The 26,569-nt window shown below is 42.3% G+C and overlaps 1 protein-coding gene across 3 annotated transcripts in view; it reads left to right on the top strand.

The window, feature by feature from the left end:
- The window catches only part of cpne1 (copine I), a 29,484-nt gene extending 4,283 nt beyond the window's left edge, over positions 1 to 25,201 (top strand). The window contains exons 1-16 of one of the 3 annotated variants that reach the window (XM_031296822.2): positions 10,797 to 10,998; positions 13,090 to 13,218; positions 14,036 to 14,215; positions 15,694 to 15,768; positions 16,008 to 16,079; positions 17,664 to 17,747; positions 17,943 to 18,032; positions 18,115 to 18,213; positions 18,299 to 18,385; positions 19,183 to 19,242; positions 19,557 to 19,690; positions 20,992 to 21,046; positions 21,232 to 21,286; positions 21,384 to 21,517; positions 23,208 to 23,444; positions 24,701 to 25,201. In XM_031296822.2, the coding sequence (XP_031152682.1) occupies positions 13,090 to 13,218; positions 14,036 to 14,215; positions 15,694 to 15,768; positions 16,008 to 16,079; positions 17,664 to 17,747; positions 17,943 to 18,032; positions 18,115 to 18,213; positions 18,299 to 18,385; positions 19,183 to 19,242; positions 19,557 to 19,690; positions 20,992 to 21,046; positions 21,232 to 21,286; positions 21,384 to 21,517; positions 23,208 to 23,444; positions 24,701 to 24,811 (1,602 nt within the window). In that variant the 5' untranslated portion in view covers positions 10,797 to 10,998 and the 3' untranslated portion in view covers positions 24,812 to 25,201. Of the gene's footprint in view, positions 1 to 1,049; positions 5,070 to 10,796; positions 10,999 to 13,089; positions 13,219 to 14,035; positions 14,216 to 15,693; positions 15,769 to 16,007; positions 16,080 to 17,663; positions 17,748 to 17,942; positions 18,033 to 18,114; positions 18,214 to 18,298; positions 18,386 to 19,182; positions 19,243 to 19,556; positions 19,691 to 20,991; positions 21,047 to 21,231; positions 21,287 to 21,383; positions 21,518 to 23,207; positions 23,445 to 24,700 lie in introns of those variants that run through there. The other 2 variants (XM_031296821.2, XM_031296819.2) reach the window with 2 other exon arrangements.
- The last annotated feature ends 1,368 nt before the right edge of the window (positions 25,202 to 26,569 follow it).

Genomic DNA, 26,569 nt, shown 5'->3' with positions numbered 1-26,569 from the left:
ACTTACTGTAAGTCTGTTCTGAGAAAAGTTGAATTCCATCGAGATGTTTTAAACAGGAATGTTTGTTTTGCTGACTTTTTACCAGGTCTCAGTGTCCTGCAGAAATCCTGTCTGTTGAAACTATACACACATCTTAATTGCATTGGTAAATTGCAAGTTGCATGAAATTCATGAAGGTTATTTTGCACAAAATATTTCCGACTCAGCCAAAACTACAAGCAATATCCTCGTACTGCCATACTGTAAGGGTTACTTTAAAGAGCCACATTGCACAGTTCTCAGTTATGTACGAGGGCTGATACACAGAGCAACTCAATTGAGATTTAAGGTCTTCAGTAATCTTCAAAGAAATTGTATTCTATGAAGTCGTCATTCGGAATCAGAATAGGTTTATTGCCAAGTAAATACTTACAAAAATGTTGCTATGTTGGTTGGTGCATAGGCTACATTTCATCATTTGCTTCAAGTTCCAAAAGGGTTGATTTCACCTTTGGAAATGGGGTTTTGGAAACTTTTTTAATTAAGGTCTTTCTTGCACATATACATATGTTCTTTATATCATATGTATTGTCTATTTACATTGGTGCCATTCCTTAATTCCTTTATTCTTTGCCATGGATTTCTTTTACAACACAAAAAAATTAATGAACAGTGGCGCTATGTTAATGCTTAAGATTGCTTCTGTTGGGGTTTTTAAAAAAAGTCTGACATGCAGCATGATCTCTTAATTTTTAAAGATCTGATAAAACTTAGTAAAAGCTGCAGATGTATAGAGACTGTTTCAGTTAAGCTTTTTTTTTGCTGTTTCCTGCTAATTTTCCACCCCCCAACCCCTTCCAAATACCACTGGTTTCCAAATGTCAGGACCCAAAAATGGGAATGCATAACTTTAAGATTGGTTATTCTGAAGAAAATGAAATGAAAGCAGTGTTGATTAGGCCTTTTATTGGCCTACGAAGTAATGTCTGACATTCCTGAGGAAACATCTGGAAACCACTGGTCTCCCTCTTTCTGCTCTTCATCTGACGGTAGTGTTGCTTTCTCCCCAGGTTGTAGGGCTGTTGTTTAGCAGTCAATATGGCGGTAGTCATCAGGCTGCAGGGTTTGCCCATAGTGGCCGGAACCATGGACATCAGACACTTCTTCTCTGGGCTAACCATCCCTGACGGGGGAGTGCACATCGTGGGGGGTGAGCATGGCGAAGCCTTCATTGTCTTTGCTACTGACGAGGACGCTCGGCTTGGGATGATGCGAACAGGCGGGTCCATCAAAACCTCCAAAGTGTCGCTGTTGCTTAGCAGCAAGACAGAGATGCAGAACATGATTGAACTCAGCCGCCGCAGGTTTGAGGCTGGGGCGGGCGCTGCGGAGACGGCTGCACCTACAGCAGGAAATGCCAACCGGCAAGCAGGCACCGCCCCCATACCCTCAGTGCAGTCCGGGGCTGGGGGGAGAAGCAGTAGCCATGGAAACCAAGGTTTTGGCAACACCTCAGCCTCAGGGACGGCAGCAAGCTCATCTCAAGAGCCACCGAGCAACAAGGCAGTGGCCAGTGTGGTGTCCAGCTTCCCCAACAGCTACAGCTCCGCCCCCACAATCACCACAGCTCTGGCATCGCTCAATGCAGGCCCCCCACCCATCCCGCCACTTCCTAGCATGCCTTCCATGCCCACTCTGCCCACTATTCCAGTTCCTCCTCCAGTGTCCTCCCTTCCCCCTGTACCTACTGTCTCTCCCCTTTCCCAAGGTCCTCCCGTGCCTCATATGTCCCACCTCGCCCACATGTCCTCTATGCCTCCCTTCAACCCCTCCCTACCTCCCCCAGGGGGAATGGGTTCCGGCCTCCCTCTTGGAACCCCCAACCCCATGCTATTCAACCCCCTCTCACCTCTGGCCTCGCTGGGCCTCCAGGCCCATATGAAGGCTGCTGCTGCCGCAGCCGCAGGGGTTGGCGTGGCCCATCCCGATGAGTTGTTTGTCCTTCTGCAGAACCTCCCGTTCTCCTGCTCAGAGATGGATGTCAGGGAGTTTTTCCGTGGTCTGGGGGTGGATGGGGTTCGCCTGCTGAGGGACGGGCAGGGTCGGCCAACTGGCAGGGCTATGGTCAAGTTTTTCTCCCCCCAGGACAGCTTCGAAGCTGTGAAGCGGGGAAGTGGCATGATGGGCCAAAGGTTCATTGACATCAGCCCTGGCTCTGAGCGGCAGTGGGCCAGCCTCAATGACGGCATGATGGGCCACGCTCCTCACAATATCAGCAAATCAAATAACAGCAATGAGTCACAGGACCAACATCACCGCCGTGGTAATGCTGGGGCAGGAGGCAGGGATCAGCGAGGAAGGTCGCGATCTCCCCACCGGCAGGAGTTCTGCGTCTACCTGAAGGGCCTTCCCTACGAGGCCGACAAGAAACAGATAAAGGAGTTCTTTAACAATTTGGCCATCATGGAGGACAGCATCTACATCGCCTATGGGCCAAATGGGCGAGCCACGGGAGAGGGCTTTCTTGAATTCAAAACGGAACAGGACTACAAGACTGCTCTGGGTGCTCACATGCAGTACATGGGCACTCGCTTCATCCAGGTCCACCCAATCAGCCAGAAGGGAATGCTTGAAAAGATAGATGCCATTCGCAAACGTGAAGCAGTACAGGGTGATGGCAAGAACCAGGATGGCTTGAAAGTTCCCAGGAACTGTGCTCACATCACCAACATCCCTTACAATGTCTCCAAGAAGGATGTCCGTGCCTTCCTGGAGGGTGTGGGGCTTTACGAAGACACCTTAAAGGTTCTGACGGATAGCCACGGCAACGGTTTAGGGCAAGCTATTTTCCAGCTGCGCACCGAGGAAGACGCCCGCAAAGCTGAAAGACTGCACCGCCAAAAACTCAATGGCCGCGATGCCTTTGTCCACCTGGTGACATTTGAGCAGATGAAGGAAATTGAGAGGAATCCTCCTCCCCAGAACAAGAGGGGCCAACGCAACCAGAACCAGCAGAACCAAAATCAGAACCAGCACCAGCAAGCCCAGCCCAGTTCCCAGCAACCACAGATCAACCCATTTGCAGGGATTAGTGGGGAGGAGTTTAACTTTCTCAGAAACACAATGGGGAACCTCAACAGTGCCCCCTTTGTGACTCAATTCTCAGCTCCAGGGAATGGGCTGGCAGGCCCTCCTCCTCTCCCTCCTCTGGCAGCAGGGCTGGGGGACATTAATCTGGGCGTTGCTCCTCCGCTAGTGGCTGGTCTTCCTGGAGGCCCGATCCTGGAGCCGCTAGGCTTTCGACCCGGAGGTGCAGGAGGACCTCCGTTTAGCCAGGATGCGCTGAGAGGGTTGGTGCCCTTTGACAATGCCAACAGAAAAGGAGGTGGAGGAGGTCAGAGCAGAGGGGGGGGGGCTAACAACAATCAAGGGCGTCCAGGGGGCGGGGCTGCTGGTGGCCAGCAAGTGTTCACTCCAGGAGCGGACAGTCTCCGTAACCAGCAGGCCCCTGGAGGACCTAACAATCCCAACAATCAACGCGGCGCTGCTGGCCCGACAATTGTAAAGCTTCAGAACATGCCGTTTACTGTAACCGTGGACGAGATCATGGACTTCTTCTATGGCTACCAGGTCCTGCAAGGCTCAGTCTGCCTGCAGTTCAGTGAGAAAGGCCTGCCAACTGGCGAGGCCATGGTGGCCTTCCAGAACCACGAGGAGGCCACTGCCGCTGTTATGGACCTCAATGACCGACCTATTGGCGCACGCAAGGTCAAGATAAGCCTTGGTTAAAGCCCCCCCCCCCCCAAAAAAAAAAAAAAACAGACAGACTGTATACAAAACACAACACACCTACCTGGATCAACCATCCAGGTAAAACAAAGCCGACATAAACCCCACCTGATTCTGGACACAAACTCAACTACAGCCCAGTTTAGACCTTGCCCAGCCCCAGACCCAAACGGTGATCCAGAATGCATTTTTTTGTTGCTAGGGGTAGAGATGTGTTAAAATTCTGAGTTTTATTTTTCATTAGTTTAAAATCTGTTGAGGTGTCATCTAAATCCTGCGGCCGCATATTCCATGTGGTCCTGGTCATTACTGAAGCTCCTCCCCGTGTATAGATAATTAAAGGTACCCCCCCCACCCCCCATCCAGTAGGTAGACTACTCTTTTCTGCAGCTCCTCCACCAACTCTGGCACAAACTGATCATGTTGATGTTGGCAGGATTTTTGTCCCCTTTGACCCTGTTTCCAATGCAAGCTTTTTGTCAAATCATGTCCAGAGTTGACACACTGAACATAGTCACCTGTTTTGTTGTAATGGCAACATCATGATAATAATGAGTTTGACAAACATTGTTGCTATATGCGCTTAAATATGCTGTGCGGCTGTGGTTAACATTGTACATGCTCTGTTTCTATGGTAATATCTTAATATGCTCTGTTGCTGTTGTAAAATGATGATGAAAAGCCACAGTATGTTGCTATGATAAAATGTTTATGCTCTGTTGCTACGGTTAACATCTTCACATGCTCTGTTGCTATGGTAAAACATGCTTTTCTACCACAGTGAAGTGTTGGATCTCTGTTGCTATGATAATGTCTTCACATTCTCTGTTGCTATGGTAAAATTATGATTAAAAAAAGCTATGTTGCCATGATCAGATGTTTATGCTCTCCTGCTACGGTGAAACGTCGACACAATTCTGAGTTGCAACACTGCTCTGTTGCTATGTAGAGAATGTGGGATGGACAGATTGTTTTTATTTTGTAAATAATGAGTTTTGGCCACTGAATCTTTTTGCTCTGTCACATTTTTCTGATGTTGCTGTGTTTGAACATTGCCACCTCCAGCCCCTCCCTTTCTGCAGCACATGCCCAATAGGTGTTTGGACTATGGAGCGCTGAGATGAAGTCTGTAGCGTTTTTAGTTGGGTAGCTTTTTGTTGTATGTATGTTTTGATAATGTTTTGGATGTTTTCACCTTGAAGCTCGTTTTTGTTTCTATTGTCAGTGTGAACAAATGACCATACATGATGTGGAGTCTCTTTTGCTTTGGCTAATAAAAGGACGTTCCTGATGGTCACCTGCGATCAGCTCTGTCTGTCTTCTCTTCACTGTCTGATGATGCTCCTCACTGTCTGATGATGGAAACCTATCAGGTTAATGGGTTCATTTGAGTTAATGACTTAAATCTTTATGTTGTAAAAGTTGAATGGAAGTCTGGTTTGGTTTTGTTTAGAATACCGATGACCTTCTCGTTGACATCTTTAATGCAGTATAAGGTACTTAAAATGATCAATATTCAGCATGCTCTAGGTGGTTCATGCAACAGCTGAGAGCTGCTACCTTGCTAATAAGTAGTGATAGACCAATTAAACGGGCCGTTAAGGCCATTTTGAGGTAATTGGCCGAGGCCTGCACTCAGGAGGCTGATTAACAAACATCCTTGTCAGTGTGGCTGCTGTAGTATGAAGTTAGCGCTCCCCTTTTACTCAATTTCGCCACTTTGAGCAGATGTCAGCGTCGCGGTAGCAAGCCTTCAACCAGCTAGATTAGTTTACAGGGTTCGCAAAAGTACTGCAAGTGAATGTAAAAGTAGATTACTGTAACCTTTAGGGGGCTCAGCAGTGATCAAATTATTTAATTTTTTTTAAGAAAGTGCCCATGTCGATAAATAAAGCTCATATTAAGCTTTTTAAGTCACTTATTCTAATGTTAGAATTTAATGATCAGGTTTATGTAGACAGTTTGTCGTGATCTCAGAATATCGGTTTTAATGTCCTAGAGCTGGGCAATATATCGATATTATATCGATATTGTGATATGAGACTAGATATCGTCTTAGATTTTCAATATCGTAATATGGTGTAAGTGTTGTCTTTTCCTGGTTTTAAAGGCTGCATTACAGTAAAGTTATACCATTTTCTGAACTTAACCAGACTGTTCTAGCTGTTCTATTATTTGCCTTTACCCACTTAGTCATTATATCCACATTACTGATGATTATCAAAAATTGCGGTATCGATAGAGATATTTAGTCAAAAATATTGTGATATTTGATTTTCTCTTTCCTCTTCCTTGGCAACCGAAGAAAGAGAACAAAGCAAAAACACAACAGTTAACATAATTTATCCCCAATTAATGATATTAAAGAGATATTAAAGTTTTAAACCATGCATAGCAGACTTAAAAATAACATCTCCAAAAGTATCATTAAAGGTTAATAGGTAATATTTCACCCCACAACAATATAAATGGTATATTGTCCTCACTTTCCTAGGCTCTCAATCACAGAAAAAGTTTTCTATCAAATGTTGTTTAGGAGAGCAGAGCACTTAACAAGCAGGAAGCATCAGTTGAAGTATTTTTGTCTAAAGAGAGACTGTCTGCTATTAGGTAGTGGTTAACCTCCAAACGGTTACAATGATACCAATGTTCGCGTGTGTGTGTTTGTGTGTGTGTGAAAAGGATACACAGGCTTTAATAAAGTGAACTGAAACCCTGTCTAGAGAAATGGTTTTTGGTAAAGATGATTGTGTTGTGGACCTGGTGTGTGGAAAAAAGGAAAACATGTATTGGAATAAAAGAAAAATCCTGATGACAGACTTGGTTTCTGCAAGGGTGAGTCTGTGTGGGTGGGTGTGGGACAGATGTACTGACCATAATTCACCTGCTGAGGTCCCCCCCTTCCGACTGATCAATAGACAAACAGAAGGCAGGACTTGCAGGTGAGTGACGGATACAAAGATGCTCAAATCAAAACATGAGAAATGATGATAGAGACTGATACACTATCCTCAGAAACAATCTTGGATTCACCTTAAAGGCATACTATGTAACTTTTCCCTTTTCGCTCCCCCTACAGGTTGTCTCATTGGAACTACAGCCGCGCAAGCTGTAGTTCCAATGAGACAACCTGTAGGGGGACCAAAGAGGGAAAAGTTACATAGTATGCCTTTAAATGAGGGAGGGAGGATACATCTTGTTTACAATAAATGGTAGCATTTAGGTCATGGTGGTGGCCGGTAGATGGTAGTCTTTAGATAAAAGATAGTGGCCTGTAGATGGTAAATGGTGGCTTGTAGATGGTAGTATTCCGATAAAAGATAGTGACCTGTAGATGGTAGTATTTAGATAAAAGATGGTGGCCTGTAGATGGTAAATGGTGGCCTGTAGATAGTCTTGGTAAATTGTGGCCTGTATATGGTAGTCTGTAGATAATAGATTATGGCCTGTAGATGGTAAATTGTGGCCTGTAGATGGTAGTCTGTAGATAATAGATTGTGGCCTGTAGATGGTAAATTGTGGCCTGTATATGGTAGTCTGTAGATAATAGATTGTGGCCTGTAGATGGTGGCATTTAGATACCAAATGGGCATTAAGAGAGTAGTCTTTAGATGGTAGCCTGTAGGTGGTAGTGTTTAGATAATAGATGGTGGACTGTGTGTTTACTGTATAGAATATAATATTTGTATTATTGTACAACATAATCAAGATTGCAACCTCCATATCAATACTATAAAATAAGGTAAAGATAAAAAGAAAGCACATGACAGAAGTACAAATAGGTTAAAAAGCAATAAAGTGAAAGTAATATTAATAAAAATAATACGTTTAATTTGAGGGTTCCTCACAGGTAGTAGTAGTACACAGGTTGCCTTACAAAGCATAACAGTATTCATACAGGTAAAAACAGTGAGACGAGACAAAGACACCAGCACAGACAACAAGTAAACAAGAGACATAAGGTGGGCAGACGTGTAGGGGAGATAAAAAAAAAAAACAACTAACATTTTGAGGCTAAAGGGAATCTGACAAAGTGGGTGGGCATTAAAGTGAGCAGGCCAATCTGAACGGTGGGTGAGTTTTGAGGTGGGATTTGAACGTTGCTATGGTGTCAGACTGTCCAATGTGTGGGTGCAGGGTGTTGGAGGGCCTAGAGCAGTGCCGCTGAAAGCCCTAGCACCCATGGTGCTGAGGAGTGAGGTGGGGGTGGTCGCAGGGAGTAAGTGAAACAGTATCCAGCAGTGTAAGCGATGTATGACAGCATTCTATTAATAGTGCAATAGTCAGTGAATAGCCAGAAAATGGCAAAGTGGCAGTCGAGTTGTAACAGTGTATACCAGTTTAAGGTGATTTGTAGATGGTGGCATTGAGCGTCATTTTTTAACATTCTTATTTGTTTGACTGTTTCTTTCCAAGCAAAGTTTAAAAAGTAATAGATCAGATAAAGTGATCTTTACACTATAGCTTTAGTGCAGGTCCTGGAAGGTGCAGTAGCTCAGTCCAGACCTTGGGATAATAAACTCAATTCCAATTGCAAACTGTGTCTCCTTTGCAACTAAACTGTCGTTGTTTGAGGAATTTAATTATTTGACAATTAAAGTGGTATGGTATTGTATAATTTATTTGTATGTTAAATGATAAATATAGAATTAAATCATTAAATTAGAACTACTGAAGCATCCAGCTTTCCCTTATAATCCCCCTTAAATCTGGCTGACAGTATCACATACAGTATGTTGTGTAAAAGCTTGTTCCAACTCTTCATTGAAGCTGTATCATGGTATGAGCAGTTTATCCATGGCGGTAGATCAGTAGAGGATAAGAATGATATGATGTCAAAGACAGCTGAGGCAGGAGCTCAGTGTGTGTGTGTGTGTGTGTGTGTGTGTGTGTGTGTGTGTGATTTACAGTGTTTAACAGAACACTAAAGTTCTGTACATGATGACCTTTTCTTTCTCAGGACTGTATTTTTCTGTGTTATGGTCTCTCCTGTTCTGTTTCTCATCTGCCATATGACGCTCTGCTGCCCTTTCTGACTCCATGGTGGCTCCACTGCAAAGGGTGAATAAAAGGAAACTGTATTGTTCTCTGTGAAGAGGTTGGATCATGCTGTGTTCCGTTTGTTCTGCCCCTGCTCTGCTTACTGCTCTTAATTATACTTCTGAGACTTTTCTGGTTTCTCTCTGATCATCTCGGTAAAGCTCATTATCAGACTGACTGCTTTTTTTCTTCAGCAACAGTACTTCCGGCTTGAGTCTCTGCCCTTCAACATAAAAGCACGTAATGTACTTTTTAACCAGTCTTGAAGTGAGTGTGAATGTTCATTGCTCACCTTGAAAACGGTAGTTTGAACCCAAAATCTCGACTAAAGGTCCACTTACTAGCATTACTACTATTGTTACCAGGAGATTTCAACCGCATGTCACAGTCTTCCTCAGCAGATGTTGTTGTCAATTGTCATCACAACCATATACATCAACACCTGCTGTCATCTTGAGCAAACTCCATCTGCTGATAAAGATCTTGAGATGTGATTGAAAGCTCTAGAAAAAGTGACAATGTGGTATTTAATCAGAACCCTTACTTAAACCTACATTGTGTATTTTTTTGAGTTGATTCTTAGCAAAAACCCCTTTGTTCTTTCACAAATATGTGCTCATTCATGTGTAATTACTTCCACCAACTAATCAAAGTGTCCTCGTAAGCGTAGAATCTCCCATTCAGAATCATTCAGATTGAATTTCAGAATGCAAACAGGCGAGTCGCTCGAATGACGGCCAGCCATGTAGCTCCTCCATCTTTAAAATACATTAGCCAAAGAGGGACATACCTCCGCCTTTCGCGCTTTTAAACTCAGTGGCACCGTGACGGATGCCACGGGGAGATTACTCGCCAGGGAATCGAAAAAGAGAATTAAAAGGACAACGCGAGAGGCAAAGCAACAAGACCAATTAGAGTGGCTAGAACAGCTGCGTGTAAACAATGGAGATACTAAGAGCTAATTTTGTGTTCGGGCACCGTAGGAGGTGAAATGCGCTCGGAATGGGAGGGGCTAGAAAGTAATATTCAGTTGGTTGTCATATACAATTTCACCGCTAGATGGGAGAAATTCTTACACAATGTAGCTTTAATGAAAGCACAGATTAAAATTGGTCCTGTCTAAATAATGAATATATTAAATTACATTTTTTTTAAATGTACATGCATTTAAGAGGCTGTCAATTATCCAGTCAGAGAGCAGTTTCTAAATTAAACAATGCACAATATATTTGGTAATGCACAAATGTAACGTTCAAACTCTGCTGCTCGTCTGTACTTTATCCTTAAACAGCCTTGTGAAGTTGCTTTGATTTGATTACTGTAACGATCACTTGCCAGAATACTCATAGTTCAATACAAATGTATCAAAATGTTCAATAGTGTTACTTTGGCCAACAGATTAAAAATGTGTTGTATTGCACCTACCTTTTATCTGTTAAACAAAGAATAGTATTGCAGTAAAAATCACAGAAACCTGCATAGACAAAGACATTTTAGACTTTTAGATGGGAGAGAACAATCTCAGTTCTACAGGATTGGAGGGACCATGGACTTTAATAATGTAATTTAAAGTCAGTCCCTACCCTTTCGTTTCTTGATGTTGTGTTATTGGCTTTATGCAAGCAGAGTAGGGATTTCTGGTTAAACTTCACCTACTTCCATGTTGCATGGAGAAGGAACAACATTAACAATACATTTGGTGTTTGTAAGTGTTGCTGGAGTTTTGACCTCTTCATATTGGCTTTGTGGCAACTTCATTCAAAAACAATTTCATTATACTGATATTTAAGGTTGGTAAACTGCAGAGTTTGTCTTCAAATTGTCTTCTTTTAACATGTTGTGTGCTAACAGTCAAAAGGAGCATTTGCAACAAGGTGATTAAGGACGATTTGTTGGGATGCCGCTTTTACTCTGAAGGATTCGGGTCGGAAGTTTCTCATGTTATTGCTGCAATGAGCTAGAAACCTCTGAATCCAGAGGGCGTGACTGATAGTCGTCTTGTCAAATCAGGACATGGTTGTGGAGCTCCCTGTCCAATCAGAGCGCGTCAAATCTGTGTGCCGCTCCCTGTTAGCTTAAGCTGCTGAACGGACACAAGCTGTTTTCCTCCTCCTTATTAGTTACAGTTAAAAAACAAGCTCCAGTTTTGGTTAATCTTTGCAAAAAGTCCAAAAGATTGGTCAGGTAACGGTAAGTGCTCTTTCAGGTGTGTTTACTCTGACTGAAAAGGTGTCGTTATCTTTTCCGGACTGTGTGAGTAACGTTAGTTTGTCCTCCGCCCTGGTGTTTGTTCCTGGTCTGAAGAAGATAAAATATAACGGCTCTGATAAGATGATTTACAAAGTTATAGTCACACAATGCCGTGTGTGTGTGTGAGAGAGAGAGAGAGAGAGAGAGAGAGAGAGAAAGAGAGAGAGAGAGAGAGAGAGAGAGAGACTAAAGGGCTGTTTGAGGGTTAAGACTTGGTTTTAGGATTAGGGTTAGAATTAGGTTATGGTTAGGGTAAGGGTTAAGGTTAGGCATTTAGTTGTGATGGTTAAGGTTAGGGTAAGGGGCTAGGGAATGCATTATGTCTATGACGGGTCCCCACGAAGATAGTGAGGCGCTGTGTGTGTGTGTGTGTGTGTGAGTGAGAGAGGGGAGATATTGGTCTACTGTTTGAGAACGCAAATATATCTCACTGGAGATGCATATATACTGTGTGCTTTTTCTTATTCGTTGAAGAGACCTTTCACACCAGCGCTGCGTGCCTTTTGTGAACCGTGTGCTTCCTGCATTTGCAAATGTAAATAAATACTCAAAGACCAAACTTTGGTTTAATTCTCAAGTCGTCCTTATGTGTTTCAGATTGTGTTTTTAATACGCACTCCTGCTGTTAACAAGAAAAACTTCCACTATAATCTGGCATAGTTCCTCAACTAGTTTCCTCCTTAGAACACACCCACACACATACACACACACACACACACACACACACACACACACACACACACACACACACACACACACACACACACACACACACACAGAGTTATTTACTGTGCTGGCTAACTAGTTTTACAGCCTCAGTCAACAGAATTCTCATTCAGTCTGAAATGTAGTGGAGTAAAGTATAAAGCAGTACAAGCACCTCAGAATTGTCCTTTTAAGAACAGTACTAGGGTACATGTACTTTCCACCACTCGTTATCAGGTAGAGGGACTTCAGGTAATCATGACTTATTTGTTGTCTTTATGTTTAGCAGCAATAATGCAATAATAATCAACTTATTCAGTATGTGACATTTAAGTATCCTAAATACCAATGTTAAAAGTTAACTTCATGTTTCTCCCATTGAGTGATGTTTTTTACTTAATACTTAAACTTTTTACTTTAATAAAGTCCTTCCAAAATATCTCACGAGTATTTTCCATCACTTTTTTGACAGATTTTGGTATTATTTCACTTGTTTTCCATTTCGACATAACGACAGACTGACCACGTATCCATATAAGAGTTTATTCAACACAACATCAAATAGACAGTCCAGCCGGAGTTTATAACTGCTGTTGAAGAAGATCCCCGAGGCTTCAGCTGTGGTTGAAGTCCGTTTATTTAGTGTCTGTTGGAGGACTGTCTGCCTCCTTTGCATGTGGAAAAGATAGAATTGAACAGTCATAGTGTTATCTCAATAGAGCTTGTGACACACTATAAAGGAATGTTAATTTCATGTAAAAATACAAGTAAGTAAATTAAGTAACTAGCAGGACTCTGTGAATCCAGATGGTCAGAGAAAATCATACGTCATTTGTACCTTACTTTAAACTGTTTACGACTTTTATCTCTGTGGTGCAGCAGTGATGTTACTGTGACATGAACTGTTTTAGTGCAGATTAAAGTTTGAAAAATCATAAAGAAACTGTTTTCTGGATTCAGTGTTGAGCAGTTGAGACTGCAGTGAGGGTCTGTAGCTGTAGTTCTCGGGTAATATATGTGTTATTGGTGGTGTTAAGTGGGGCTTCAACTGACAATTATTTTTATTATCACACAATCAGTACTATTTGTTGAGTAATTGTTTGGTCTATAAAATGGTGACACGTTGATCACACTTCCCTAAAACCTAAAAGGTGATATCTTCCCATTGCTTGTTTTGCCTGACAGAAGAGTCCAGTAAACGCAAATACGTAAACATTTGGCTTGACAAATGATTAATGAATTGTTAAAATAGTTGCTGTTTAATTTTCGGTTGCATTGAATTCTGATCTGAAGGTCTCTCTCTGTCCCCCCCCCCCCCCCCCTCAGATGGCGGACTGTGTCACTAAAGTGGAGCTGAGTATCTCCTGCTCTGACCTGTTGGATAAAGATGTCGGATCAAAGTCTGATCCTTTGTGTGTGCTGCTGCAGAGCTCAGGAGGAGACAGCTGGACCGAGGTAACATTACACTACGGAATGCATGTGTCTTACTGTCTTTGACCAAAACCTCACGCCATACTTCCACTGTGCGGTCAGCCTCACCAACAAGGCCCTGGCCCCCCCCAGCTGACTCCTATTTGTTTGTTCATGTATGCTGTATGCATCATTCACTAAGGCAAATTCCACATAAGTGTAACTTATTGTGGTAGGCCTGCACGATTCGGGGAAAAATATGAATCGCAATTTTTTAGCTTAGAATTGATATCACGATTCTCTGCCATGATATTTTTCTCACAAAGTGTAATGTTTATTGCACACATGAACCATGACAAAACAAAACAAATTGGCAGTACCAATAGATACCATAGATTTTTTTTTTTGGCGCCTTTAACACATTGCACATCACCACAAGCCTGTAAACATAGAGGCTTCAATGAATAAAGAAAATAAAGTACATACTGGCCATTTAAGTACAGTAGGCTACCAAAAATAGTGACATATAACACATTGAACTAAATATGGCCCTGATACAGGCTCTATCTGAACTATTTGAACATGTCTTTACATAATTAAAACATATTAATGTCAATGTCAAATGAATTAATTGAAGGAGGAAAAAAAAAAAAATCGAAGTCATTTAAAAATGAAATCGCGAACAGGGGTGAATCGAGATCGCGATTTTATAACGATTTATCATGCAGGCCTATATTGTGGCAATAAACCCTATTCTGATTTGTTTTTTTAATTTTATAAATTTAACACCCCCCACCCCCCCCCCCCCCCCCCCCCCCCAACACACACACACCCCACCCCTTTCTGTCTGTGTCCCTGTCAGCTGGGTCGGACTGAGCGTTTGAAAAATACCTCCAGTCCGTCCTTCAGTCAGCGCCTCAGACTGGATTATCACTTTGAGACGGTGCAGAATCTGAAGCTGGGGGTCTACGATATCGACAACTCCAGCTCTGACCTCGGCGATGATGACTTCCTGGGAGGGGTGGAGCTAACACTGGGACAGGTACGCACCAGACCAACTTATACCAGAATCAGTAGAAACACACGTTCTCTCATTGACTCTGGTTCAGTAGAAAAAGATGGGTAAACTCAATCCAGTGTGTCAACTCCTTGGGCTGTACTGCTGCTTCATAATACTGTATGTTACTGTCAGTTCTAATGGTTTGGAGGCAATATCATAACAGCTATTTAATGGATTGACATTACATTTCCAGTGAGCTAGCTACATTTTTTTCTTGGAAATCCTAAACCTGACAAACATCCGTCTTAACTTTGATTCAGTCTACACTTCAACCTTTTCACGTTTTCAGTTTTTCAGAAATATGTCTTTGTTAAAACAAGAATTGGTCAGATCACCGAAAATTTGACTGTTAAATCCCCAAACAAGCTGATGATTTTCTTTTGTAAACAAGTGAAACCTTCTCAACCTGTCAGTGATATAATTCATTTGTTTTAATAAAAACATTTTTAGGACTCTATTAACTGGTTTTATCATTATGTCCAGGCTGCAACTCATGGATTAATCTGCTGATTATTTTCTCAATTCATAGATTAATCCTTTTTGTCTTTAAAATGTCAGGAAATAGTAAAAATGACCTGTAAAAAAACAGCAAATCCTTACATTTGAAAAGCTGAATTTTTGGCTCTTCAAATGACTAGAAATATTATTGATAATCAAAATATTTCCAATACATTTTTAGTCACTCAATAAATTGATTTAAAGCTATAGTGTGTAGTTTCTGTCGCCCCCCCCTGAGGAATTCTAAGTAATGATAACAAAACTGTCGCTCCACCACAACAGTTGCTAGTAGCCAAGGAGGACTAGGAGGATTAAAAAAACATGATGGACTCTTCAGAAGCGTTAATTATCTTCATTCCAGTTTCTAAGCGCGAAAGTCACCGGACGACACCAGTTTCTGAACACAGCCATACTGAGAAATTAAGAGAGAGTTGTGTGGAGCTGATAGCCTGATTAGCTTTGTAGCAACTCATTTGGCAATGGCTTGAATGTAACGGACGTTCGTTCATATCTTTAATTGTTTCAGATCTTCATATAGGAAATTATTTTAGCTGTTTTTTTGTGTCCAGTGGAGTGGCATATGGAGTTGTGACCCTCTGTAATGTCTCTGCTCTCAGCTCAGTGTTTGAATTTGACATGATGCAGGAAGTTGTTTGTACCACAGTAACCATTGGAAATTTATTCTGCAGGTTAGAGGCAATAAAACTGATTGAGTTTCAGTTTTTTTCATAAAGTCAAATTTAAAAAACACTTTTAGTTGAGATCCCTCAAAATTGTTACGAAGTTACTCAGGCAGAAATGTTCCTCAGGTCAACACTGCCCTCTGGTGGACAAACTGTGATATCACAACACTGTCTCTGAATTATATATACTGCATTTCTAGAGTGCTTTTATCCAAAGTGCTTTAATATTGCTGCTGTCACTACAATACTGATACATAGAATAATCTGTGTGTATTTCAGATAGTTTCCAGTAAAACTTTGACCAGACCTCTGCAGCTGAAGAAAGGCAAACCTGCAGGCAAAGGAAGCATCACTGTATGTACTGTGTGTGTGTGTGTGTGTGTGTGTGTGTGTGTGTGTTGAAAGCATAACTTTCTAATATTAATAATATCTTTGTATAAACTGACTATCACTATCAAGCTATATTACATATTTATATTACATTGTGTTCATGGAGACTCGTGTGATGATCAAAACAATATTTAGATAATTGTGACTAATAAGTAAAGACTGTGTGTGTGTGTGTGTGTGTGTGTGTGTGTGTGTGTATGTAGATCACAGCAGAGGAGATAAAGGACAACAGAGCCATTGAGTTGGAGTTTCATGCCCAAAACTTGGACAAGAAGGTAACTCGTGTCCTCCTCCTCTTCTTCCTCACCTTCCCACTTTTCTTCATTGTTTTCCTTCTTATCTTGCTCTTCATCTTTCTCGTCTTTCTGTTCTCCACTTCCACCTCTTTAAGGAACACGCCGACTTATTGGAACTTATTCACCGTATCCCCCAGAGTTAGATAAGTCCATACATACCCTTCTCATCTCTGTGCGTGTCATAACTCTGTCTGACGCCCCCACCGCTAGCCTCGCTTAGCACAGATCCTGGAGGTAACCGGCTCCAACTAGCCTACTGCTCCTAATAAGTGACAAAATAACGCCAACATTTTCCTATTTACATGTTGTATTTTGTATAGTCACAGCTTGTACAAATAACAAGGTCACATGAGACACAACCATCTACTAACCCAATAAATCAGCATGTTCCTTTAAGACTGTGTTCCAACAGCTCTTTATAAATCCATTACTAAGGCACCTTTCACACCTGCACTGCAAACCTGGAATTATCTAGACATTACCGAGCGGAGCTGTCTGCGAGAACGCAAATGTCCAAATCAATTGGATCGGACATCAAATGGTGTTTACATTGCCAGCTCCCTAGTGCAAAGTCAGTGTAATCGCCGATTGAGCCCAAAGTGTGAGAATTCACAGCAAGCGAGGAGGCGTGTTGATGACGTTTCTATCAGCTCGCACGAAACTATAAGAAAACAAACATTCGATGGTGAAGGGTGATTTACATGGAGACGTCAATGAAAATGTCTAACTGACGGAGACAGTGGCTCAATCCCAAAGTGAGCCCTGAGGACTAAGGACTAAAGACTCACAGACTTAATTGATCTTAGGTGCTAAGTGTGGGTAATTCCCTTTGGTGAAGTCTGCATCGATGCAGACTCACAGAAATGGCTCGGTAAGTGTGTACTCAAACCTTCACGCCCTTTTGAAATTCGACATTGGGGCAACCCTAAGCCCTTACGAATTTCGTTACGAGTCCGGACTTTGGGATTGGGTCAGTGAGATGCAAAAATCATCAGACAAATTCAAGGAGCGCCAAGAGACCTAGTGGTTGACTGACTCCAACCGTGTCACACTCTACCCAGCGCCAAGGGCAACTCCGGACAGTGTTTGGACCTGATTCCTCAGACATTGTCCAGAGTTAATTAAATGTGGCTTAGGTTTGTGTGAAGGCCTTCGTTAGTTCTCAGTTATTCACTCAGATTGTACCATTAAAACTTGAGCAGTGTTTTAGCTAGTAAAGACTTCTCATAAATGGGAAGTTACTGCGTCATGAGCTGTTGCATAACTTCCATAAATTACAGTTCTAGCGTGGGGCAAATGTTTTATTAAACTTAACTGAAATTTCCTTTGAAATGTAAATGCGTGCACATATAGTTAAACAAAGCCAGACCTCCATTTACAGAGTTTTGTCATTTGAAATCATGTTTCTCTAATCCCTTCACCCTATTACAGAAACCAGGTTTCTCGTCGTTCACATGATGTTTAAGAAGTCTGCTTACAGGGGCAACAAGGCTGTTAAGCGGTTACCTAAGTATAGTAAACGCACTGAATGACATGGCAGCATGTTGTCTTTTCTATGTTCAGGATACTTTTGGGAAGTCTGATCCATTCCTGGAGTTTTTTAAACAAGGAGACGATGGAAAGTGGCAGCTGGTCCACAGAACAGAGGTACAAAGACACACACACACACACACACACACACACACACACACACACACACACACACACACACACACACACACACACACTTTCAGAATTTAAAATCATGTCAGACAAATGTCACACAAAAATTGAAGAGCAGACACACAGGATGATGTCATTGTGATGAAGATGATGATGAAGATTTTGTGTGTGTGTGTGTAGGTGGTGAAGAACAATCTGAATCCCTCCTGGAAAAAGTTCTCCGTTCCTCTACAGACGTTCTGCTGCAGTGACCTCGACAGACCCCTGAAGGTTCCAGCAGTCAGAAGCTACCTTTGCTCATACAAGCCAATACAATCTTCAACAGTTACATGAAATCTACTCCTCTCTGCAGGTGGATTGTTCTGATCATGACAGCGATGGATCTCATGATCTGATTGGTTCTTTCACCACTAAAGTCTCTGAGCTGCAGAAAGCTGAACAAGGTGCACAGGTGAGCTCACTGATCATCAACACATTGAACGTCTTTCTATTGGCTGGTCAGAGGTCATTAAACCGTCTGATGTGTTGTCCTCCAGGTGACGTTTGACTGCATCCACCCCGAGAAACAGAAGAAAAAGAAGAGCTACAAGAACTCTGGAGTCGTCTCTGTGAAGAGCTGCAAGGTAAAGACCACATCACCCAGACTTCTCTGCTTTGTAAATCGTAAAGCTGTCGAGTGGAACTTGTCAGTTTGAGAACAGTTTCCTTCGATCTTCATTCGAATGATCTGATATTGAATCCTAAAATCCCTCTTGGCCAACATTACTGTCTGTAAGAGGATGTAGCAAGCTCCCTAATGAGCTTAACAAGCTAAAGAGAAGATGTTGTTGTTACATGAAACTAGACGATCTGAGGTTGGTACCAACCATGACATGATAACTTGTTGAGAAGAGGGCTAAATTACGCTCCAAAATTAGACTAAAGTTTTTTCGAGGGAAAAACTGGCATGGCCCTTGTGGGTACATACCTGTACCCACATTGTGCTAATTCCATGCAGTTTGTCTGCAGTAATATAAATGTTATTTTTGCCTATTCTAAAATGATGCATTTGAATATTTCTGCATACTGAGGTCCCAATTGTATTTATCTGTGATGATGTTAGTTCCCATAGTAGCCATTTCATTGTAGCAAGACCAGTTTTTGAAACTTTAACTCTCTGTAAAAATAGAGATGTTGTAAATGTGGAACTTTTCCAGGCCGTCTACACTGGACAGCTTTCAGCGACATTTTGTGCCGTAGCATGTAGAACTACTCAGGCTTCGCTCGGGCTTTCGTGTGTAACTGCTTCACGTACCGTATTTTTATACTTCAAGTCTATTTTCTTCTGATTTATTGTATGTGATTTTATTGATTGTGTATTTTGTAATAAACACATGAGTGCTTCTTTCATTCACACTCTTGTGTTTCTGTGTGTTTGTAGCTGTTGACTCAGTACACCTTCCTGGACTATGTGATGGGCGGCAGCCAGATCAACTTCACCGTATGTCACCACAAATGATCTTAAATTCTTCATTTTAATTCATTATTCACATTCAAGTTCACAAGCTTGAAATAAAAGATTGAAATAAATCAAGTTCACAAGATTGAAAAAAATAAATACGTAAAGGATTACAAAAGTCAATGTTCTTGAGGTAACGGGATGATTGGTCTCGGGATCCTTGTGAACTGAGATACATACAGACTTAGTTATTAATCATAATCTTTTAATTGATCTTCTTAATCTGTTTTTATTAAATTAACATGTCAACAATGTATTTCAATAGTGAATGAAGGACCTTTGTATGAACACTGTAGGTGGGGATCGACTTCACCGGCTCTAATGGGGATCCTCGCTCGCCCAACTCTCTCCACTACATGAGTCAAGACGGGACTAACCAGTACCTGTCTGCTCTGTGGTCTGTGGGTCAAGTGGTCCAGGACTACGACACGTCAGTACACACTCAACCTACACTTGAAATACTACACCCTCGAAAATACGCACAGAAACCCTAAACTATGCAGACACAGGCCCTACACCTATAACCCTTAAACCCCACGCCCTACATCTGAACCCTTCACCCCTAAACTCTATATCGAGCATCACCAACTGTCTGGACTAGAGTTGGGTCAATTTCTGGTTTTACCGGTCCCAGCTTATACCGGTTGAACCGGCATTTGTCATTATGACACCTGTTCCGACTGCGTCACGGCGCTGTATCCAACTTGTATTGCAAGCAGTGTTGGGCAGTAGTGTTACTAGCAGTGGTGGAACGTAACTTAAGTACATTTACTCAAGTACTGTGTACTTAATTACAAATTTGAGGTACTTGTAGTTTAATTGAGTCCAACCTTTTCATGACACTTTCTACTTCTACTCTGCTACATTTCAGAGAGAAATATTGTACTTTTTACTCCACTACATTACTACAATACTCCACTAGTATTATTTTGATACTTTAGTTACTAGTTCACACAGTAGCGTCACTGTTTTCTGAATTAAATAGTTTTTCAGTAGCTTATCATTTTTATTGATCAAGTAGTGTGGTAGTGTCCACACAAGCTACATTTCCTCAAGCATTTGTAGCGGAGCTTTGTGATGCGGTCTGAAATAAAATTGCTGGATGTATACAAATTTGCTTCGATGTAGTAAACTACTTTTGCCATGTTGCCGTAGCTTAGCTTGCTACATTTCTTTGGGGGCTAACGTTAGGGTTAGGTGTAGTGAAGCTTCATTTAATGTCAGTAACTGGTAGCTTAGCTTACTACACTTTCCAAGTAGCTTGCCCAACACTGGTAATAAGCAATATGACAAAGTGATTAACATAATATTATGTATATTATGTTTATAACCGGACCAGGCGCTGACAGTATCTAGGAGAGATGCGTGAGAGATGTCAGCATGGAGTATGAAGCGACTGACCTGCTACTTTCTGCCTACCAAAGTAGCACTACACACCTCGTCCATGTTTGGGTCGACTTGGAGCTCTGAGTCAGCTTTCTCCGCTATGAACATTATTAAGTACCGTTCCAGGCTCACCACTAATTACCTACACATCCGATGAGAATGGCAGTAACTCCATTCAAGCTAAGGGTCAAACTACTGGCAGGGCAGTCCTAGGCCCAGCTCTCTCACTAGGAAAAAACTCCACACCCTGAACTCTACACTACTCCCTAAATCTCACAGGTTGAACCAGAAGTTCTGAATTCTTATAAAGAGTATGCCTGTGACAGTGGTTGTTTCCTTTTTCAGTGATAAACTCTTCCCAGCGTTCGGTTTTGGAGCCAAACTGCCTCCAGACTACCAGGTCAGCTCTCTAACCAACCAATCACAACACAGCATTCTACAGGCTCTATTTGTCTCTCAAGTTTGACATTCATTCATTCATTTTAACCCCACCCAGAGTTTATTTAATCATTTATAAGCAGCCAATCAGACTAGAGCTTGTAGATTGTCACTGTTTATTGAACTGTTGTGTTGTTGATCTTGCAGGCTGCACACCATGAGTTCGCCCTCAACTTCAACCCCACTAACCCCTACTGCAAAGGTACACACACACGCACACACACACACACACACACACACACACACACACACACATATATACAGTATACGTTAGTTTCCTACCCTTCTGTCTCTCTCAGGTATTCAGGGGATTGTTGAGGCCTACAGGATGGTTTTGCCTCAGCTGAGACTCTCTGGACCCACAAACTTCTCTCCCATCATTAATCACGTCGCTTCCATCGCCACCCAAGCCGCGCAAAGCAACAGCGCCTCTGTGAGAACACACACAGAAATGCACACGAACACACAAACAAATGAACCAAAAACACACACACACACTCAGCTACAGTGAGGAAAATAAGTATTTGAACACCCTGCTATTTTGCAAGTTCTCCCACTTAGAAATCATGGAGGGGTCTGAAATTGTCATCGTAGGTGCATGTCCACCGTGAGATACATAATCTAAAAAAAAAAAATCCAGAAATCACAATGTATGATTTTTTTGAACTATTTATTTGTATGATACAGCTGCAAATAAGTATATGAACACCTGTCTATCAGCTAGAATTCTGACCCTCAAAGACCTGTTAGTCTGCCTTTAAAATGTCCACCTCCACTCCTATTATTATCCTAAATTACATGCACCTGTTTGAGGTCGTTAGCTGCATAAAGACACCTGTCCACCCCATACAATCAGTAAGAATCCAACTACTAACATGGCCAAGACCAAAGAGCTGTCCAAAGACACTAGAGACAAAATTGTACACCTCCACAAGGCTGTAAAGGGCTACGGGGAAATTGCCAAGCAGCTTGGTGAAAAAAGGTCCACTGTTGGAGCAATCATTAGAAAATGGAAGAAGCTAAACATGACTGTCAGTCTCCCTCGGACTGGGGCTCCATGCAAGATCTCACCTCGTGGGGTCTCAATGATCCTAAGAAAGGTGAGAAATCAGCCCAGAACTACACGGGAGGAGCTGGTCAATGACCTGAAAAGAGCTGGGACCACCGTTTCCAAGGTTACTGTTGGTAATACACTAAGACGTCATGGTTTGAAATCATGCATGGCACGGAAGGTTCCCCTGCTTAAACCAGCACATGTCAAGGCCCGTCTTAAGTTTGCCAATGACCATTTGGATGATCCAGAGGAGTCATGGGAGAAAGTCATGTGGTCAGATGAGACCAAAATAGAACTTTTTGGTCATAATTCCACTAACCGTGTTTGGAGGAAGAAGAATGATGAGTACCATCCCTACTGTGAAGCATGGGGGTGGTAGCATCATGTTTGGGGGTGTTTTTCTGCACATGGGACAGGGCGACTGCACTGTATTAAGGAGAGGATGACCGGAGCCATGTATTGCGAGATTTTGGGGAACAACCTCCTTCCCTCAGTTAGAGCATTGAAGATGGGTCGAGGCTGGGTCTTCCAACATGACAATGACCCGAAGCACACAGCCAGGATAACCAAGGAGTGGCTCTGTAAGAAGCATATCAAGGTTCTGGCGTGGCCTAGCCAGTCTCCAGACCTAAACCCAATAGAGAATCTTTGGAGGGAGCTCAAACTCCGTGTTTCTCAGCGACAGCCCAGAAACCTGACTGATCTAGAGAAGATCTGTGTGGAGGAGTGGGCCAAAATCCCTCCTGCAGTGTGTGCAAACCTGGTGAAAAACTACAGGAAACGTTTTGACCTCTGTAATTGCAAACAAAGGCTACTGTACCAAATATTAACATTGATTTTCTCAGGTGTTCAAATACTTATTTGCAGCTGTATCAAACAAATAAATAGTTAAAAAAATCATATATTGTGATTTCTGGATTTTTTTTTTTTAGATTATGTCTCTCACAGTAGACATGCACCTACGATGACAATTTCAGACCCCTCCATGATTTCTAAGTGGGAGAACTTGCAAAATAGCAGGGTGTTGAAATACTTATTTTCCTCACTGTATGTCTGTATCTCTCTGCAGCAATACTTCGTCCTCCTCATCCTCACTGACGGTGAGATCACGGACTTCGATCAGACCCGCGACGCTATCGTCCGGGCGTCCCGGCTGCCAATGTCAATCATCATCGTTGGGGTGGGGCCGGCGGACTTTAAGGCCATGGAGCTTCTGGATGGAGACGACGGCAAGCTGAGGTCGACAGTGGGGGAGGCCGTCGTCAGAGACATTGTCCAGTTTGTCCCCTTCAGACAGTTTAAAGATGTAAGTGTGTGTGTGTGTGTGTGTGTGTGTGTGTGTGTGTGTGTGTGTGTGTGTGTGTGTGTGTGTGAGAGAGTAGTGTGCTGTCCTTACACAGCTAGTGGACAAGAACTGAGAAAAGAAACAAAGTTCAGGTTCATCCTTGCTGTTCATCCACACCAAGAATTGAAATCAAGAGCCAAAGAATGAAAAAGTACTTGCACCCTCCGATCACTTTCATACCCACGTGGAATAAAAGAATTGGGAATGTAATAGCAGTGTATAGTTCCCTTGTTCTTGTGCAGATAATTACTACGGAGCACCTGCAAAAATTTTAAGTTTCAAAGAGTTTTTGTGTGCAATAAAGAATGAGAATTGGAAGCAATGCGCCAGTCTGCAACGTTCTGAAACCTTTCAGTTTACACCAATGCAACCAATCGGTGTATCATCTCCATAGCAATGGAGTACTTCCTTTCTACCTTCCTGTTTTCCAGTTTTTTTTTAGCTAGATATAACTTGAGGCGTCTTAAAATATGAATGATGGTGACAGTGAAAATACTTGCTACACTACAACGAAAACATTTTATTTCTTTGATACACTTCTGTGTTCTCGCTGTTAACGCCACCCTCTCTCTTCATTCACTCTTTGGCTCGCTCGACCACCGTCGCGGTCTCTTTCTCGCGCGCGGGTGCTCACTCATCGAGCATCCATCCAAAACTCTGCCATTTCAACCAGCTGACAGTTTGTAACTGACTTAACCACCTGACTTGGCTATGAGTTGATTGGCTGTTGAAACCGGTGGCGTGCCTTATGTTCTAAAACCAGCCACTGGCGACTTGACAAGCTGAGTTGCCCGCGACACCATCGGCATGCTTGAGTCGGGCTGAAGTTCACACAGCTGCAGCGATCTAAAACAGTTTCATCTCATTGCAAATCTTTGGTCTTAACTGGGCTTAAGACAGACTTGAGAAATTGTGAATCCATCCTTTGAGGGCTCCAGATAGGCACTTCACCACATTGTGTGAGTTGTGCAACGTGTCTTCATTTTGATCATTAATACTGTATATCAGATATATAGTTTTTGTGGAACACAAGTGAGTTATTTAGGTTTTTATTTAATATTTGAAGAGTTTAATGCATATAAGTTTACAACATTAAACATTTTTTACTTTTTAATGGTGCAGACATTTATGTATTGTGACATTAGAAAATGAACATTATACTTTATAATGTACTGGTATTTTAAATTATACTCTCTCTCTCTCTCTCTCTCCTCCAGGCTCCACAGTCGTCTCTGGCTCAGTCTGTCCTCGCTGAGGTTCCCAACCAGCTAGTCTCTTATTTCAAAATGAGAGGCTTAGAACCAGCTAAAGCTGCCCCCAAATCCTAAACCCTGCACGCACAAATCCTAAACACCACCCCTGCACTCCCTAAACCCACCCTTAAAGCTGAAGGCCCACCCTTATCTCATTCCAGGATCAGACCTCCCACAAAGTCGACCACCCTTCAGGGACCAACCCTACGTGTTGCTAGAATCTCAGCCAATCACAATTCAGCATTTAGCTGTCAGCCAATCAGGATGCCATGGGCAACCCTCTAGTTTTAAAAAAATCTGTTTTATATTCACTTTTTAATTATTTTTGTCTACAATCAGTGGACCGATAAAGATGTAGTATAGATGATTGATTACTGATTCCCTCTGATGCTTCCATACTAACTATGCAGATCACGTGTGCTTACTAACGTGTTTAACAATCACAGAGACACACACACACACACACACACACACACACACACACACACACACACACACACACACACACACACAGAAAAAGCGTTGGTCCACATTCTGTTTCCATTGTCGACTGAGAGCTGAATCTGTTGTGTAAAAGGTTTGTGGGTTTTCCCATTCACTTCAATACAGTCAAAGTCAGAGCCGTATATTAGAGAGAGTTTGGCCAGCTCAAATCATGGGCGCCATATTGGATACCATCGTCAGATGACTCTACAGTGTAACCCTATGGGGTGAATATGCTATCTTGATATAAATTGCTTATTTTCACTATAAACAGGCATATACATGTTATTATCAACGTTTGTCAATATGTTAAAGGCCTTTACGGAAATATTCCAGTGTATATTTACCTTCTATATCGCAAATGGGCCTCTAAAAATGCCTATTGTAGTGAGTGGCCACGTCAGGGGAGCAAGACAGGCCAAATACAGAAGGGCATTCAGTAACTTACTTGCGCTACAAACACGATTTCTGTACTTCCAAAAACATCATGACTAGCAACTGAACTCTTAAAGTTACTTTGCGTTACAGTCAAACGCGCAACAGTTGGGCCTTTTTTCAGTGATTTATTTCATCTTTTTAATAATTTATTACATTTTCCCCCTATTCCCTGCACTATGTCAATGGGAATCAGATGAATGTTGGTATCTAACATGGAGTCCACGAAACACGTGACCACCTCGGGACCAATCGCATAACGGGATAGCTCAGAACATTCGATTCCCTAGTTGGCCAAACTCTTGGCCTCTGGCTCGCCCAGTGGGAGCGTTCACCCCATGTAGGCTGAGTCCTGCAGCGGCGTGGGTTCGAATCCGACCTGCTGCCCTTTGCTGGGTGTCGTCCCCCATCTCTCTCCCCCTTTCATGTCTATCCATTGTCACTACATAGTAAAGGGTAAAAGCCCCAAAATCTTTAAAAAAAAAAAAAAGTTGGCCAAACTCTCTCTAAAATACGGCTCTGGTCAAAGTGTTATCACAGCAGCACCTATTGGACATTAGAGGAAGTGCAGCTGCACATACCTCACTGTAACCAGTGGTGTCCATGTTGCCATGGTGACATGCTGGACCAGCTGTGTGCGTGTGTATGGCTCTGATTAGCTTTATTGATCAGGTATCGATACTTAGCACTTTGCTCTTGCACTAAATGCTGGAATATTGTATCATGAATGATATTATATACTCGTCTAATAGCTTTATTACTACAGCCTTACTATAAAACCTTACTATAGCCTTACTGTAGTCTTTAGTGTAGCCTGTCTGACCTTAGCCCGCTGCTTTAGCTTGAATGTTTCCAGACTGTTCTGTCACGACTCTCAGTGTTTTGCTGATGCTGCCATCTTGGCTCCCAGTGCTG

The sequence above is a fragment of the Sander lucioperca genome, chromosome 16 (genome assembly GCF_008315115.2).
Source record: "Sander lucioperca isolate FBNREF2018 chromosome 16, SLUC_FBN_1.2, whole genome shotgun sequence".
Lineage (NCBI taxonomy): Eukaryota > Metazoa > Chordata > Actinopteri > Perciformes > Percidae > Sander > Sander lucioperca.
This window is presented reverse-complemented; position numbering and strand designations above follow the sequence as displayed.